We start from the raw sequence: 19,618 nt of genomic DNA, 5'->3' as shown, positions 1-19,618 counted from the left end.
ATATTACATCTAACCAAAAGGAAGGCTCCAGTTACTGCCTCTGATGGGGGGTTGGGCGCTCCTGTAATGGGTCTGACTCCAGAAAAAGAGCAGCACTGGATCAGAAACAGAGGTGCCCCATCATTTCAGAAACATCATGCAGACATCTTCAGAGATTTCTCCCAAGTGAAATTTCTTCCTGTCTCTTCCAGTGGTGGGAAATGTCCTGACTCCCCCGATCCTCCATACTACATACTCAGTTTGTAAATGCTGTGATTATCATAAAACTGTGTGATTGTGATGATGTTCTTCAGAGAGCCTGTAATGTTCAGCAGTACTAATTATCCTCTAATAACGCAGGAGCATCCAGGACCAGCAAGAGGAAGCAGATGTTCACATGACCAAAACATATGTGGTCCGAGAAATTAGAGTATAACTGAAAATTAGAAAGTTGGAAATTAAAAAATAGAAAGACGATGTAAAGTAATTTTAAGATGATTATTTTAATATATAATTTCAGGCTTTATTCCTACCACAGCCTGAACAAGATCACTAATAAAAATGTTACATTTGTTAATAAAAATGCAAAAAAAAAAAAAAACTAAAAACTCTATACATTAATACATAAATAAGGGAGTGTTATGTCTCTCACATCTCCACTAACTTTTTTTTTTTAATTAGGATTTTTCCACTGTTCAGCCTACAGTATTATCATCCACACTGTGTAAAATCCACAGGCTATGTCACATGCTCTCTGTGGGGTGATTAAGAGATGCTGCAGGCAGTTAAATCTGGACTTAAAGTGATGAAGTGAATAGAGTGTATGCAGAAGAACATTGCTAACTCCTCACAGTAGGCCAGAACATACAAACACATTTTACATAGACAGTAGCAACTAATATTTGGGGGTCAGTAATATCTTTACTTGCATAATTGCCTGATTTAAATCACTTTTGTCTGGTAAAGACTTTTTATTTCTTCTCCATTCATTTACTTTTTCATACCAAGAGCTAATAATAATTAAACTGCTTCTGATATGTTTTTAATATAGTTACACATTCTAAATTAAACCCATACTTATTTATATTTAGCTTTTTAATTGTATGCAATTAAAAAAAAGTTAATATATTCCTAATGTTAGATCTTCACAGTATATTCATTATAAAATATTAAATACAATATGCTTTTTGTGCAGCAGTATGTTGGATAGTATTGTGGGGGAACTTTGTTTGAGAGTATTGTTTTAATATGGCAAGCCTACAACATCACATAGCTTGTCCAGTACAATTGATCTAGCTATGTTAAGCCTTAGCTTTAGCCTGGTACAGAGCAGTTTTGTCCAAAAGCATACTGAAAGCCAAAAATCTTAGATGCTCTTTGTATTATTTTATAAAAAACATTTACAGAGCAATTCACTGAAGAGACACCATCTGTTTATAGTTTATAGCCCAGATTTGTGGAAAAATGGGTCGACTTTCAGTAGACAAAAAAGTGAGTTCAGCTTCTTTTATTATAAGGGTTTAAAATTACATTACCCGTCTATTTGACTGGAAAGAAGACAATTACAGCTCTCATATGACACCCACCTTTTGAATGTAGCTTATGAAATATGAAAGTTATGAAGAATATGACGAAGTGCGTTTTGGAACTCTCAAGGAGTTAAAAAAGGTTAAAAAAAAGCCTGATTTATTGAGTTAGCTCGCTTCCTGGATTATCCTCCTGCACCACAAGATGACTGTGATGTAGCTGTATTCAGCTGTATTTTTACATAACAGCTGTAAAAGTATCTTACTGTAAATTTACATAGTGTTGCTGTCAGGACAAAACCTCATATCTCCCTTTTTGTTTTTTGTATTCCATTCTTTCGCATAATTTGAAAAAGGCTGTTGCCTGTTATGTTGTGTCAAAATGTTTTGATGAACAGACCTACAGAAATGGCCCGTTTTTCTTGTCCTGTAAAGTTTCCTTTTTGGAGATACAAAGTTTTTGTTCTGACAGCAGCGATATGAAAAAAAATACTTTTAATTTGACCAGACCTACATTTTCTTTTGAAAATGTAAATAAAGTGATAAACTAAAAGAAAATCAAAAGTCGAATCAATGAACATATTTATTCTCCATGTTTTGTATTGTACATGCACAGAATATCTCCAACATGCATTTTTAAATGTAAATTGCTGTGTTTTCACATATCTTGAGATGAGTTGACAATGACAGGACATTCTTATCAACACACACAGAAAAGGACATACGTACCTACATAGACACAGGTCATTGTATGCTTTATTCTGTGTTGATTGTCTTTTTCGCTGTGCTGCCCTCAGTAAAGGATGCACTGTGTGTTTGTGCAGGTGTGGTGCGAGTGGACTATGGAGACGTGTCTGCCCGTAAGGCTCTGAGAGAAGCTCTGCAGTGTAAACCTTTCTCCTGGTATCTGGAGAACATCTACCCTGACTCTCAGATACCACGCAGATACTACTCACTCGGAGAGGTATGCTCAATCTGTTCTTTTTTTATGAAACGGATTCTCGTTCAGTGAGGCGTAGCAGATCCGTTGTTAAAAACAGTAATTGATGCGACACTGTTATTCAGGCCTATTCATGTGTTCCTTGTTAAATTTAATTGCATTCTAGGCTGAAGTGCTCTTTTTTTTTCAGTTTTCACTGCACTGGCTTTGCTCATTCATGTGCTCATTTGGAGAGGAGCTCATTTCTGTGAATAGTTTAGTCGGAAATGATCTCTGTTAAAACTTTTTCCGATGAATCTGGCAGTTTTTTGCAAAAATTTAAAAATGTCATCTCCACACAATTGTACTGAATAACTATGTCCTTGACAATGCATATTTAATATCCATAACCTTATCTTGAATAACGTCAGCTACCACATAATGTATTCAAATGTTAAATTGTAATGCCTTCGTATTTTAGTACACCTCAGTTTAAACAAAGGCAGTAAAAGGGTAAATTTTTCAGAGTAAAACAGTATTAGGAAGAGTCTCTGAGCTAGCTGTGCAAGTGGGAGGGGGAGATGAATCTTGATTTCAGATTTTTTGGGTTAATGTGTTTCTCTCTTACTGGTGCACAGTGACAATCAAAAATCAGAAGATGTAAGAGTTGAGAAAAAATCACTGCACTTCTATGGTGACACAAGAATTTTGTAGTTTAACCCTTTAAAATCTCAGGCTTACTATATACTAAGGCTTATTATTTAGTAACTACAAGGACGTCAATGCAAACTGGCTGAGCTGTTTGTAGGTCATAGAACTGTGCAATAAAACTTTAGATCCGCTGCCAAGCCCTGGCCATTTAAGGGGTTAAAGAGTATGGAATGGTGAAGTGTACTAAATAGGACGAGGGACACGAACTAACTAAGTAAAAAAGGTCATTTTGATTTCAGCTTGACTTTTAAGTCAGTTCAGCTCTGCTAAGCTAACACAATTTAGAGGGGAGCACTGTGAATAATGGACTAGCAGGTAGCTGCCAACAGGAGCTGATGCCTTGATTAATAATTGTCTTCAGAGTCAGTGTGAAAGGTGCCTGACTGTTTGGAGAAAAGTGTGTGTGTGTGTGTGTGTGTGTGTGTGTGTGTGTGTGTGTGTGTGTGTGTGAAAGAGATAGAGAGAGAGAAAAAGATGGGGAGTGAAAGAGGGAGATACGTTATGTTGAGGCTTCATGTTTTATACCTCTGCAGTAAAGCTAGTCTGATTCTCCTGCACTGCTGCTCTTTTGGCACTCCTCTGTCCTGCTGTCTGTGCTTTCTGATGACTTTCCACTGCACCACAATTTACACCCCTTTCACTACAGACTCCATTAGGTTTTATGTTATTTAATTTAAGCCCAAAAGATGACTCTAGGTAATAAGACAGGCATTAAATATAGATTCTGCCCAGATTTTTTAGCATATTAACTAAATTATAGAGTGGCTTATTTCATATGGCTGATTTCATATAGCAGTCATTGAGGAAAAGAATTGAGAAGAGCTCCTAACAATCTATGATGTTCAATTTGTGCAACCCAGCCAGGGTCCTAATTAATGAGCTGGAATGAGTTGTTTCAGTGTTGCTCTAATTATGTTGCAAACACACGAGCGGGCTAATCAAGGTCTTGTATTATTAATTACATGGAGAAGAAGTGATTGCTCCAGACTTAAGCCACCTGGAGAGTGAGTGACTTCATCACGTGCAGTGAGAATACAGCCATGAATGTTCATTGCTTCTGCAGAAAGCATTCTCTCTCGTTTTCTCTTGTCGTGTAAGCTAAAGTGACACTTAAGCTCAAGTTCAGTATATATGTTCTGTATGTGGCTGTGATGTAGCCAACAGTGTTGCTGTTTTTAAGCACTACTCTTCCAAATTTGCTGAAAAGTAAGTGAGTCTTTTAAGAATGGTGTAACTGATGAGGGAGGATGGGGTACAGAACAAAGACAAAAGTGCCTACTAATCATAAATTAGTGAATTAGTGGTCAGATACAGCCTGTAAGCAATTTTGATTTGGCTCCAATCCATCTTCCAAAAAAGAGTCTATGAAAACAGGGGTAAAGCAGTAAACATTGTTACAAGAAGACAACAAAGCACTTTTGTAAGTATCTCTAGATAAGGGTGCCTATTGCCATAAATGGAAATGTAACATAAGTGTTGTACTATCAAGAAATGTATGACCACATGTAGGAGATGTTCTGGAATATCTAATTAAAAGGATTTTTTTTCATAAGACAGCATGCTTAAGCAGAGAGAGTGGTAAACAGGCTATGTAAGCAACGTCCAGCAGGTAATTATTGCTGATGTGATGACACAGTAAGTGCTTGGCCCAAAGAGTATTTTCTCTGCAAGAATTTGGCCGCAGGTCAAATATATACTACATGTCCAAAAGTTTGTAGACACCTGTGTATTCAACGTGTCCCCCTTTGCTGCAGCAACAGCCTCTACTCATCTGGGAATACTTTACCCCAGATGTTGGAACATTTATTCCATTAAGCCACAAGAGCATTAGTGAGGTCAGGTAATGATGCTGAAAGATTAGTTCTGGATCTCAAACGCCACTCAAACCTGTCCCAAAGGTACTAAATGAAGCTCCATCACCCCAGACAATGCAGTTCCACTGCTCCACAGCCCAGTGCCGGGGGGGGCTTTACACTCCAGTCAGTGCTTGGCTTTGGGCATGGTGACCTTAGGCTCAGGTCCATTGCATCCGATTCTGTTGGCAGTGCTTTACCATGTAGATTATACAAGCTGTGTTTGCTCAAATAAACGCTAGTGTCAGTAATGAGTTTTAAATACACTAATTAGAAAGAGTGGTTGGATACTTTTGGACATAGTGTCTATTTCTACACTCAGAAAACCAATGGAATCAGTGGACTTACAAACTGAAAATATATCAACATTAAATAAATGAGTTGTGTTGTCTCTTATTAACTCGTTTACATAAAGTGGATGAAAAAATGAATGAAAATACATTTCAATAAATGACATCTATTTATTTTACTCCAAAGAGGTTTCAATGCCAGTGAAACCCAAGTAAATTGCACTGGAATTATTAATTTTTGTTCCATCAGCAATTGAACTTCATGTTGAAGTAACAAAGTCTGTGTATACTGACTCTACTCTGATTGAATAGAAATGTGTGGTGTTATTGAATTACGTTCATACAAAGATGTATTTGGGCAAAGTACCGATTCAACATCTATTTTATTTGAGCCACACGTTCTCTAGTTTTATTACCAACCAAGACACACTTACCTTGCTGATAGGTTATTAGCATGGTCAGTAAACGCCTCCTTACTTTGCTTCCTTCACAGATCAGAAATGTGGAGACCAACCAGTGTGTAGACAACATGGGGAGGAAAGAGAATGAGAAAGTTGGTTTCTTCAACTGTCATGGCATGGGTGGGAACCAGGTGAGAATGCTGTAGCCTGAACACGATTCTTAGCAAACTTTCACTGAGGTGTCATATTTGTTCCAAGGCAGAGAAGCTGACATGATATGTCTTCCACACAGGTGTTTTCATATACAGCAGATAAAGAGATCCGGACTGATGACCTGTGTCTGGATGTATCTCGTTTGAATGGACCTGTGGTCATGCTCAAGTGCCACCACATGAAGGGCAACCAGATGTTTGAATATGATGCTGAGGTATGTATATCACTCACTCTGTCTAAGGATTTTTACCTTCATTGTGATACATGCATATGGTGAACATACATATGACATAATATCTAGTTTGAAGTTGTCCTGTTTTTGTGAGTTTTTAACCACCAGATGGTGCTGTGAACCATTTTTTTTACTCTGCATTGGACTGTATTCTGTTGAAACTGCATTATAGTAAAGAGCTGCTTACAAACAAACATCCTTCTTCCTCTTGCTTAGTATGTTGGCAAGTGGGAATATGATTTTAAGGTAAGATTAGCCTAGCTGTGTTTTTCTCAATGTTGTAGTAGTTTTCTGGTGTTATCACAGTATACACTCACCAACCACTTTATTTAAAACACCAACTTTGTACCTACACTCACTGGCCAGTTTATCAGGTCCACTTACCTCACAGGTCCTATATAGGTCCATCCTCTACCCCGTTTATCACTGATCAGTTTCTGACACAGAAGTGCTGCTGGAACTATTCTGTACACAGCAGTAAAACTGGCATGGTTTTTTCATCATAGTCTATGTGCCAATAATACAATAATAAGAGGCACCACAATGTTGCTGGAGTTTTCACACACCAGTGTCACTGCTAGGTTGAAACTTGCCAGCCAAAATGATCCAGCCAAGAGCACGTCTATGGTCAGAAACTGACCGCTAATAAGGGGCAAGAGGTTGTCTAATACAAATTGTGCTTAATAACTGAATGGCTACAGTCTCAAACTGTAAACCAGCAATGTGTATCTATAAGATCAGGGTTTTTAATAAAGTGGCTGGTGAGTTTATATAATTTTTTGTAATAGTGATGTTGTGGTTATGAGCAGAGTAGACTTCACTATGTTCTTTAGATTTTCTTGTGTGTTAGCCTTTATGAGCAGTCGTTAAATGCGTGATATAGCGTACACATAGCTTATAGCTTGAAATGTGTCCCCTGAGCCACACTGCATCTGTTTAGTGTGGAGCTACTAGAATCTTCTGGCATCTTGTTTTACATTGATTTTCTGTTACTGTACCACAACTTATACACATGTTCTGTTAAGATGCCCTGATGTCTTAGTTGTCCTCTTTTTCAGTCTTCATAGACCTAGGCTACATGGAAACACCCAGGAAAATAGATCAAAGTGGTGGTGGCAGAGTACCTCCCATATCAATAAGGTTCCAATAACTGTGAGATAACCCCATTCATTGTGTGGCCTACTTGGGAAGTATATTTTTGGATAAGTTGGCCATGGGATATGAAAGGGGACAACACCATTAGAGACTTGAGAGAGTAAGTTGAGAAAAGAAGACTTATTTTAGATACAGACCTCGCTGACTGTTGAGAATTAATCCATGCCATTGGGACATATCCTTGTGTGTAAACTGTGTTTTCACCTTCAAATGATTTAGGCCTCTTGTGCCAGGCTACTGAAGCCCCTGCAGACTAGTTTATTTATATATTGTCCAAGAGAGCCAAATTTCAGGCCTTTTTGATTAGTAATTTATGCAACATAAAATATTAAATGGTTTGGGTTTTTAGAAGTGTCACAGGCTGTCGATGCTATCAATCTTTAAACTATTTTTAAAAGCTTATAACACTGTCGCTGACTCCAGGATTTCATCCCATTAAAATTTTATTGGTTTCTTGTGAAACATCTCACAGTCAGTAAACCAGTTCTTTGCCTATGCCACTTGACAACCAAAGGAGTAGATAGTAGGTTTAAAAATAGCTCCCAATATTCACATCTTTCACATGAACATTCAGACGCTGGCACTGCTGCCAATATCACTTCTAATTTTAGGACAAATGGTAGACTTTACAGCAGTAATGCTTAAGCTGTGCTAGCGTCGGGTTTCTTCGCTGTAACATCCGTGTATCATCCCCATCACTCTTCGTATGTATTGCATCCATCTCACACTCTCACTTTAATGGCATCATCTTTTCAGGCCGTTCATACCTGTCTGACTAAAACGTCAGGAGGTAGAATCGTTTTTTTCCAGGTCCATTCTTCAAGAGCCTGTCTGTTTTATTGATGATTTAAAACACTTTTTACATTTATTTTGGTCTTAATGGTGATTATTTTTATTATTTATTTTATTTTTATTGATAGGTATTGCTTGTTTTGAATATGCAAACAGTGACAACCCTTTTGTTTATTTAATTTCCAGTCAACATGGCCATATACAAGTTATTCATTTTTCGGTGTGAGGGAAAGAAAACAGGAATCATATGTTTTACAGAACATTTACAAAAGCTTCCAACATAAAGTGTAATATCAAATAGAACAATATGTAATTTGTCTTCTCCTTGCTTTTCTGCATCCTGCTACCACTTTAACTCTTCCATCCTTCCAGTCTTGAAACCAAAGAGAAACAGCTGTGTCCTCCCAACAAAGCTCTCGCTGAAATTATGTTCCCCTTCAAACCGACACTTCAGCTACCCGAACTCACCTCAGCTGCCTTACACATTTCTTTCTTGTGTGCATCAAAAATGTTTAAAGGAGGTGTTTCTGAGATTAGATATAAGATAATCCACCCACTTCGATTTACCACACGGATGTGCATCACACCTATGTTACACAAGTGGCCACTCGCAGCAGAAGGGGAGGAGGCGACAGTGAGGAGTGGATTATTCAAACAGAACGCGCTCGCCCTCAGCAGGTTAGCCTCAGTAAGCTAATTGGCTAGCCATGGAAACTCTGCAGTGCCAAACTTTTTTTCAAGAAGTTTAAGCATAACATACATAATGTGTGAGTAAGTGCTTTGTCTGGCAATAAACATGGTGCAGAACCATGGTGTAAGAGCAAAGTAAAGTGATGAAGCGTTATCAGCAGTCATGTATGTATTATTATCGACTGGAAGTAAAATAAATGAAAGAGTGGTCTCTGACTTATGTGTGGAAACTAATTGTTAGTAGCCACTAATCGTTTTGGCCAGAATACTCTTGCCAAGGAGATTTCTTTCTCTTTCCTTTGTTTAAATAAATAAACTGACCCACGACTCCTTTCATTATGAGGAGCCCATCACCACTCAAACTTCGTCAGTCCGAGTGGTTGTTCTGTCTGCATTGTCATTAAGTGTTCCTGTAGAGTTGTAGTTCATGTGTTGTTGATGAGTAGAGTAGATGGTGTGTTTATGTTCCATTGTGACCATCTTCATCCATCCTGCTTTGTGTTGGTATCTCACGGTGGCCATCAGAAGGGCACGTTCCTGCACATTATCACACAGTCATGCCTCACCATCAGCCGGCTGGAGGATGGAACGTATGGGCCTACAGTGGAGTACTGTGATGATAGTCCACTTCAAACATGGGTCCTCAAGAACTACACCAGACTGGAGGTCTTTAGGAAGCTCTACTACAGCCCCACTGATTATTTCCTGTAGCTCCTGAGCTCAGGCTACAGCAGGTCAGTGCTGGAGAGGTTAGTGGCCCGGTGCAAATTCTGCCCCAGCCCAGTTGTCTGCCTTTGGCCAGAGACCAGAAGCCTCCTCATAGAGAAATCTGTTCAGATTCTAACCAAAAACTGATTGGTAATGTGTTTATATTATATACTTGTTCTTGATACTTCATGTTATTCATTTTCATGCAGTATAGTTTTGTCAGTCATGTACTACAAAGGCAACTAAATCTAGAAAAAAGCATAGTTTTTATTCTGTGCCTTTTTTAGTAATTGTAATGTTTTTGCAGTAATTGCAATAATTTCCCTTTTTGCTTGTTGAGCTCTACTTTGTAAATGAACCTCAGTGGATAGCTGATTAGATGAAGAAATAATAAATACAGAAAATAACTGTAATTTGGCTAATCAAGGTCCTGTAGTGTTTAGTGTAATTGCATGTAATACTCTGGACTCAGTCAGGCTCCCAGTTGAAATGCAGTTTTTCATGAGGAGAGGTGTATGCTCCTTTACTTAGATACCATACCATAAGAAGGAGAATGGCTAAGGGGCTGTTCAAGGGCTGGGGCCGTTTACTCACTTAGGTGTATGCAAGTAGATCCTCTTGATATGGTGTAGGCTAATTTAGGCCAAAGTGTAGACGTGTTTGGTAGTTTTAGTGATTGTTTCTGTGTGCTGTGGCTTCGTGTCTAAAGCATTGGAACTTTGTTGTTTGTGGAGCTCTGAAGTTGTACCCAAAGACTTTCTCAGACTCTGCGTTCAGGACAGGTTGCAGGATGTTTACAAACCATTACTGATGCCTGTTGTAGTGGTATACAAAAGGTTGGAAGCAAAAGACTCACCTCAGGTAGTAACAGGCATTGCAAGGGCTGCTCCATACATACCACGATCTCAAGAACCTTTCCATCCATATTAAATCTCATTTAACATTTATTTTTCTTACATAAATATTTCATTTTGATATGAAAATTTGGTGGTCCGCCCCACACATGCCAGCTCTCATTGAGCGTGAGCAGAGGAGGCGGCTTTATTCCAAGCTGATTATCTATGCGCACAGCACTGAAATGGGTTTGTCTTTGTTTACGAGCTCTTTTGAAGTGATCTCTCATTGTGAAAGGCCTCTTTCATGGCCGTGGCCTCTCTGAGAGCGAGGCTGCGTCTGAACACTCTCTCACACCGCCACGCAACATCTGTGCTCTGCACAAACACAGGGATTTTTTTTTATTTATTGTCAAAACCCTGAATTTTAATGGCCTCTTTGCCTTTTTTTATTTTTACCGGTTCATGTTTTTTGCTGGAAATGCTGTGTTGCATTTCAGACCATTAGTCATCTGCACACTTTATTATTCTGTTGCTCAGAGTTTGGTCTCGTGTTCATTCTTATCACTCAGACTCAAAATGTTAGTCCTTCTTTGCTTAGAACATGTTCTGGGCTCAGGCTCTAAGTCTATTTTTCCACCTGAAGAAGCTACTTGTGACTTGTCCTGTTACATCACGATAGTTACATTTTCACAGTACATTTTCACAATACATGATACGTATCACAATATTTTGTTTTTGACATTTGCGAGTGAACAGACAAAATGAACCAGCAAAACAATAGTGCCTTTATAAAAGAGTGTAATAAAAAAATTAAGAAATCACATGAGGAAAGCACAAGCAATTGGTCAAATTTGATTATTGGAATGATAAGCAATTTTGAAAAATTAATAAATCGGGGTAAAATTATTGATCAATATTGGTATTGGTGGAACACTGGAACAGACAAAAATGCACCAGATTCAAAAATAACCAAAAACTACTAGTACAATGATTTTTTATTAAACATTTCACATACTGTGCTGCACTAAATCCAGTTTAACAGTCCTAATTATGATGACCCATACAATTGGTCAGTGTTCTTTAATTACTGACCATATCCACACTATGCTCAGAAAAGCATATTGTGACATAATCATAATCATGAAAGCCATAAATGTCGTCATATAGCCCTCATGTGTTTTACCTGAACATATTCAGTGTATCTAAGTATAAAAGTTCGCATTTGTGGGGCCAACAAAGCTCAAACCTGATACACGCTGAGTTCAAGATTTACAGACACACAAAAAAGAATGAAGTACATCAAAACAAATGACAAGTTACAAATTTACTGTCTTAGTGCCGTCTTTCACATCAGAGCTAATGATTGCTCATGGTTTCTTTGCTCCTGTTAATGCTCAGAGCTCCGAGCTGAAGCTGAAGCAAAGCCTCAAACTGTATCCCACATACTGCACCTACTCTGTAGAGTTGACTTTGTTTAGCAGAATGGGCTGTTATCCAGGGACTGTAGCTTTGAGTAGTGCTAGCTAAAAGAAAACTACAACTACCTATCCGTTAATGCTCAATGAAAAAATTTTTCTTCTTGTTTGTCATCTTCGTGCATGCAGTTAATAAAACAGGGCACTGGAACAGAGACAACTCACTGGACAACTCACTGCTATATGTGTAAATGAAGTAAAACCTGGATTGGCGTTTTGAATAATGTTTGCTTTTCTTTTTGGAACAAAATCAAAACATCAGTTATGCCTATTGATTTCATGGCCATTATTGGTAATTTAAGCTCAGCAACAGACTCTATAATTAGTCTAAATTGGATAGTAACTGCACACAATCTAAGTAAAAAGGTTTTTTTATGGTATATACAGATGTTTACTGTTCTAGAAGTACTGCCGATGCTGATGATGTACTCAGAAAAGCATATCATGACACAATTTATAACAATAACGATAACGTATCCTAATATTGTCCACCCTTACCTGAGAGTATTACATTCAGTGATACGTAGTAGGATTGTCACCCTTTAAGAGTGTCATATGGCAGATATGTTCTTGCTGCAAAATGGAGCTTGAGATATGTGTATGCAGGAATTTCCTTGAGTGTTGTAAGTGCGAGTATGATTATTGTTGATGGTGTGGTGTGTAGCAGTAACGTGGCCCAAAGCACACAGTCATCAGAGGAGCAGGGCATGTGCTGTGCTGCTTCCACCACTCAGTGACAAAACCATTGTGTGTTCCTCACCCAAGACCCGCCATTCCAGACCATTCTCATTTAATTATCCCATCTCCAAGCAGTGTGAGGAAACACGGGCTGCACACAATACACTGACCTTCAGATCCTCTCGCTGTGAATGGGAGACTTAATAGCCACTTTATTGGCCCCTCATATGTAGCGTTTTTGTTTAATGAGAATTGATTTCTCTCTGCCTTTTTTGACACTGATGCTAATCTAAATAGTTGTGTTTTGTCTGTGTTCTGTTGGGTTGAACAGATGCCTCAGTTTATTATTTGTTGAAATACTGTGGTCTGACATACATCATTGTTAGAGCTTAGCCTTTATGCCAAATATATATAATCATGTTTTTTTGTTTATTGTGTTTTAAAAAGCTTGGTATCACTGTTTAATGTATAAAATGATTTCTGTATGATGCTAATATACAGTCATGCGCAAAGGTTTGGGTGCCCGTTCACATTTTTTGTTTATTTTATAAGTGAAAATTAGTAAATATCATCTACAGAGAACATACTTCTGCACATTTTAATACTATTTATTTGTTGAATTTAATATAGTGGTAAAAACATAAAAATGTTATCGCACATTTTATATTTAATGATTTTTTTCCCATAAGTTAAACATTTAACTGCATGCTACATGTAGAGGATATATTAACTTATTTTCACTTAAAAAATCAACAAAGACACCAGGGATGTTCAGGCTTTTGCATATAACTGTAGGTTTTAAACAATTTGTAGGGGAAAAAGAGGAAATTTTCAATAATAATAATAATAATAATAATAGTAATAATATCTAGAATGCCTCATATTGGAAAAGCAGTGACCAAAATCTTGCTGATCAAATACATATTCATAGTTAGGCTATATCAGTAAATTGCTATAAATAGATATTTACTGTTTTGCCAAATCATAAATACCTTACATTGTAAATACAATTATATGCTGCATGAATTATTACTGAATAAAAAACGTTATCATTAGTGATTCTAAACTTTTAAAGAGTGACACAGGATGGACATGGCTAGAGGCTGAGATTTGTTGTTGTTGTTTGTTTTTTGGTCTTTGCATCACTTACTTTGCAGTCTGTGTCAGTGAAATTTTCGAATTCCCCATAACATCATCCCATAGTACGCCTGAACTTGCTCATCCACATAAAAACTCCAAATCACTGCTTCATTAACATCACAATTCATTCTTCAGACAATACAAGGAAAGGCTTTCATTCAGCCCTGAAGCAACACCATTCAATCAACACTATTGCCCAATTACTTTCTGTTAATTTTACTCTCACTGTCAGGGTACTTACGTGAGGTTTCTGTTATGCGATTGCTTCTGGGCCCTATCGTTACACTCCACTTAAACAAAGCGGTAATATGCATTTTCACATGCTCCTTTTGTTCATCCATTAGCTAGCAGCTGTTTGATAGGACAGTGTTTAATTATGAAGCCCACTGAGCTGTTTGTGATTAGCGCTGAACCTGAAACCAGAGGCCAGTCACACTCATTAGTTTCGCGTGCTGCTGCTTGAATAGTGCAAATGGAGCCAAACCCTGAGTCTAAGGCGTCCTCGTCTCCTGCCCGTGCACAGACACTGACTGATGGCACTTGTTCAGACTAGGCGTTTGGAGGCCATGATTTTGGAAGGGTGCCCTCTCTCAGTGCGGCTATTTTTCTACGGTTTGAGTCCACCATAGTTGATGGATAGTCTAAAGCTGAGTGGCAAATAGTCTGTGGAGAATATCTTCTTTAAGCGTAAAATCAGACTCAAAGACCTTGCAGGAAAAATGTCGAAATATACAGTACTGTGAGAAAGTCAGAGACCATCCTTCAGTTATTTAATTTTTAGTCAATTTGGCAACTAAGTACAAGTTATTCATTTCCCAACATCAAAAAAGCAGAAAACATATTCAACCAAAAATACACAGAAAAGCCTCAACATTATCAACCTCATTTTTTCACTGTTCATTGTGTCCATCCTTATTACAGCTTCCATTCTTTTCTGAAGACTTGCTTTCACTTATTTTCTATATGAATATTTTCCATAGCTCCGAAGTTCAGTCTTAGAAGTTGGCTGCTTTTTGTGCTTCTCACTATCCAAAAAATCCCAATTACAAATTTAGACTCATCATAAAACCTTTCTCCATATCTCAGATATCCAGATTCAGTGTTCTAGTACAAACTTTTTTTTTTTGGTCTGTTTCCTTTTTCTCAGTAACATTTTCCTGACAGTTAGACATCCTTTCAGACCTGCAGTGTTAGTCATCCTCTCACAGTGGAAGGATGGACAGATCTGATGTTCAGACATGAAGAAAGAGTGGAGCTTGATTGCTTGGTGATGAAAGTATTCTTAATCTGGTTGTGGCAGTTTTGGTGGGCTGCCAGGTTGTTAAGAGTCCCATTCTACTTCTTTCAATAATTAGCTCCTATTTTTTCATATAGCTTTCCCCTTCCTTATGCAAGTGCACTCTTATATCTAATCTCCTCAGAATCCCTGGGAATAAAAAAACATAGTGGCTGTTTTGACTGGAAATTAAATAAATGATGGGTGGTCTCAGACTTGTGCACAGTATCTATATAAAATATCTATACATATCTGTATATAAATGTTAAATTGGTCAACTAAATGCTTGTGAGGAAAAACTGCCTTGAGCCTTATTCACATAGGATTAGTTTTGCATGGGGAAGTGGGATGATGTAATTTTTTACTGCCGTTTCAGTCTTTTATCGACTGCACAATCAATACTACAGTGCCCAACCCCCCCAGTCCCACCAACCCCTGCCCCCAAAAATTAAATACCTTAGATTTTGTTGCAGTTGGGTCTTGATCATTGAATATTGATAAAATTGAATCTCAAACAACCAAATGCAAACCAAATGCATTACAGCAATTCTTTTCCAGGAGGACTCAGGCTCCACTCCCGCTATTGAATTTTTCACAGCAGCCTGTTCCCAAGAAGTGTTTGATATGTGCTGAAGGCTGAGTGAGGCAGACACAGGAGAGCTGAAGTGCATTGACTCTCATAAAGTGTTCATGAGTGCTTACTCAGGAACCCTTAAGACTCAGTCTCTTGCTCTCTGTCTCTCTTTCCCCCTCTCTCACTCTCGAAATGCACTGTTTTGATTGAACACCTGTTTCTGACAAGAAACATTTTACAGAATTCTGACACCATACATTATTCAGAAATTGTAAATTTTTTGACTGGAGAAACTGCACAGTCCATACGTTTATACTAGGCACTGAATTCACATTAGAAAAAAAATCTTGGACTGGACAGCTACATTTTTAGAGTTCTCAAGCATAAATAACAGCAGGAAGATCATCAAGTTGCAGAACGTCCCACCTGACTGTGTGTGGATCCCACTGTTCTGACAGTCAGCCAGTTTTTCAAATAAAATCACTTTCAGAGGCTTGTGATAAGCACACATGCTCTCTTTAACCTCATTGACATGCCAAGCTGTGCTCCTGGACCTTTTTGTTGTTGTCGTCATTGTTGTTATTGTTGTCCTCTCCAGCGCCTGACCTTGCTGCACGTGAACAGTAACCAGTGTTTGGACATGCCCTCGGAGGAGGACAAGATGGTTCCCACTCTGAGAGACTGCAACGGCAGCCGATCACAACAGTGGCTCCTGAGAAACATGACCTTAAGTATGTGAACTGGACATGTTCTGACCCAAGCTAAGAGCACAGGACTTTTCCTCAGTCATTACTGGAGTTTGGCATGGTCTTTAACCTGCACCTTGGATCTGCAGTGTGGGTTGCTCCAGAACTGAATCTGCTTTGACCTGACCCATAAAGAGCATGTGTCCCAGAACTCAGAGTCCAATACAGATTTAGATGCAGAGTGTTTGGAACTGAGCCTGCGTCTCCGGTCATCTTCTCTGAGTCTGTCATCATGCATTTTCCCACAGCTCTCAGCTCAAGTGTTGCTGGAACTCTTGCCTTGGGAACAGGCCACTACTAGTCGTTGGCCAATGGTATCCTACTTTCCACTCGTCACTAGCATAGCCTGGGGCGTGAAAGAGCTAAAGCCAGAAGCCATAATCCAGTAGCATCTGCTCTGGCCACTCTGGCTACACTCAGAGTGGCCTCCATCTGGAGCTATTCCGAAGACTGATCATTATTCTGTGGCTCAGATGCTTGCTGGGCCTGAGAACTCTGGCGACTGTTATACTTTGCTGTCAACTCTGTACTACACCACCCACAATTCTTGAACTTCCACAAGACAAGCGTTTTGCCAGTGATTGGCAAATGTATGCGCCACTGTTGTCAATTCGCTTGCTATCATTGTGTTCTGTATGATATTGTTCATAAATACAGCTCAAAGTTGTTCTAGTCAGGAATCTAAATGCAGTCTGACTTTCCTAGTGCATATCTTCGATTATTAACTATCTAAAGCAGCATTTGCACCTCCAAACACCTGACATCCCAGGTGTTGGCCATAATGTTGAAGTGATAAAAGTAGATTCTGTACAGCAAAATAGTTTTTATCATCCCTGCTGTTGTTTTATCATAAACTCCTGGCATAAGAGAAGAATTTCTGGCTCAGTTTTTTTGCAGAGGGAAGTACGCTGTGCATACAAAATAATGAAACAGTGCAGTTTTACAGCTACCCATTTCAACACTGATATCTTGCTGAGGGACTGCAATATACTGTTATGCCTTAAGGAAACTTAAATGGAAGCACTGAGAACTATAATAGAATCACAGCAACATGTTGGAATTGTGATGCATATCATATAAGAGTAAGGATAACAGAATAACACTTGCTGTTATTTGTTCCTAGTTTTTGATGAGAATGCCTAATCCCATACTTAAGGTTTCCTTCTTTGAGATACAGTATTCTAAAGAGTCTGTTTGAAAGTCCAAAAAGGATGTTGACATTGAGCCTTTTGCCTAATCTGGCCCACTGTTTTTAATTTACTGCAAAAAAGATGAAAAAGACAAAATTTTAAACATGTTAGATTCACAAAGTAATATTGAGTGAAATTCATCTCTTGGTTATAAAACAAAATTGATATATCTAATAGATTTTAGATTGTGAAGAGACTGGAAGATGTAGCTTATGTATTTTAAAATAATGCTTTCTGTTTACCAAGAATTTCCCATTCTATCACTTAGTTTTTGCTGTTATCTGTGTATTCTGTCAAATCTAGGTATATATGCTACATTTCCTTAATGTAGCATGTGATACTGAAATTATTCATGCAGCTTTGAAACATTGCCATATCAGTCTCAATATACTGCCTATTAATTTGAGTATTTTGTTGTAATTTTGCTCACTGTTCTCTGCTTTCATGTTATGGAGCAGCTGTCTGGTTGTAAATAATATGAAATCAGTCTTTTTAAGCATTGTTGTATATATGAAATCAATTATTTTTTTAAGACAACACTTGAAAGCCCTATTGAACTCTATGAAGTAGAATTCCTTATCAAAGTGCATTGGTGTATTTTATTGTTTCTAGACATGCTAGATATAGTGTCTCTAAGCAGAAATGTACCGACTGTTCTCAGTCCAAGACCTCTTTACTACTTTATTGACACTTCTGTTTCAATATTTAAGATCTGTATTGAATAACTGAAATCTATTTGACATACTAAGTATTAAAGGAATTTGGTTCAACGTGTTAAATATACTTCATTTCAGACAAATTTCATAATTGCTTGTGCTTAGACATCACCGGATGAAATTCATAATTGCACTTCAACCCAAAGGAAACAGCGTAACCATGTTACTCCCACTCATGTACTGTTTTATTAAGAAGCTAAACATCTCAGTGGGCTTTTTATCAAGTGCATGGTACAAATACAATGTAGATTGCCTTTAAACTTGGACAACTCTAAAATGTGTAACTTTGTATTGCTCTTGAGTGAAAATGTTTTTGTTTTTGTTTTTTTTTTTTGTTTTTTTTTGTAAGTAATAAATATTGGCAGAATCTGACTTTACCATGCATATTTAATAGATGAATATCAAACAGAAACTGTGAACCATAATAAACCACTGTTGTTGAATGTTGCTACTCAGTTTCCTTATTTCATAATGATAACGGGAAAATGTAATTTCCTTGTTTTCCTTAAAATGCAGACATTACTGTGCTTTGCATTTTGCTAGTGTTTATTGTTAACAGGCATGCCCATTTATTTCTTTTATTACTAGCACTTTCAATGTAGGGAAACTACCTAGTCCTTTTATAGTTATCAAACGCCCTGATTTTAAAGCCATAGCCGTTACAGCTCCACATCCTTTATGGTCAGATGCTAATAGCTTGTCATTCTTCAGTGCAGCAAATGGATGGATTCTGCAGAGGGTGATCTGTCAGGCTATTCCAGCAGATCAACTTGAGAGTCTGCAGGTCAGGTTGGTGGTGGTGATGGTTTCTAATTCCTTGCTGTAACAGCTGCCTAAGGGGCATGCATAATGATAATGAGATTAATGCTTCTTAAAAGCCCCCTAGGTCTGAATAAAGGACTCAGTCTAGGCTTGAATGAGTCAGTCTCAGTAATTACTTAATTCCATATTTTCAACAGAAAGCCAGGTGATTGACCACCCCCAGCCGCCAAAGGGAAACTCAATCCTGCTTTCATTTGTTTTTGCAATGTGTGAAGTGGTTTTACTTCAGCCTAGCTGAAAGTTTGGCTGCCTTCAATAAGTCACACTCTAAAATAAATTATTATAGAGCTCAAAGATTGAGTTAATACTGCAGTTTTTCCTTAATTGCTCAAATACAAACCTTGAAATGTAATGTAAAAAAACTCATATCAGTAAAATGTCTGCTCAAAGCTCGCTGCTTTTTGCTTTCACACAGAATTCTGATGTTGGATTCTTGGAGTACTGTTGTCTTCAACTTAGCCAGAGATGCAGTGAGTAAACATTGGTGATCAGCATGGATTACACTGTTCTCCTGTTGATGTTTTAATTACTTTTCTATGCAATTTATCAATATGCTCACTGTGTGAATGCTTACATGTGAAATAGACCAAACATTCATAAACTGCAGTGATCTATTATTGTTGTAATGTCTAACAAATGAATACCAGGAGAATCTCAACGTTCACTAACAAGTTCATTTTCTCATATTTTAGAGCA

The 19,618-nt window shown here is 37.9% G+C and overlaps 1 protein-coding gene across 1 annotated transcript in view; it reads left to right on the top strand.

Moving 5' to 3' along the window:
* The window catches only part of galnt13 (UDP-N-acetyl-alpha-D-galactosamine:polypeptide N-acetylgalactosaminyltransferase 13), a 49,002-nt gene extending 32,229 nt beyond the window's left edge, over nt 1-16,773 (top strand). The window contains exons 9-12 of the mRNA XM_036565962.1: nt 2,330-2,469; nt 5,772-5,870; nt 5,972-6,106; nt 16,047-16,773. Of these exons, the coding sequence (XP_036421855.1) occupies nt 2,330-2,469; nt 5,772-5,870; nt 5,972-6,106; nt 16,047-16,187 (515 nt within the window). The 3' untranslated portion in view covers nt 16,188-16,773. The remainder of the gene's footprint in view (nt 1-2,329; nt 2,470-5,771; nt 5,871-5,971; nt 6,107-16,046) is intronic.
* The last annotated feature ends 2,845 nt before the right edge of the window (nt 16,774-19,618 follow it).

This window comes from Colossoma macropomum, unplaced genomic scaffold, assembly GCF_904425465.1.
Source record: "Colossoma macropomum unplaced genomic scaffold, Colossoma_macropomum, whole genome shotgun sequence".
Lineage (NCBI taxonomy): Eukaryota > Metazoa > Chordata > Actinopteri > Characiformes > Serrasalmidae > Colossoma > Colossoma macropomum.
Note: the sequence above shows the minus strand (reverse complement) of the source record. Positions and strands in the feature narration are given on the sequence as shown.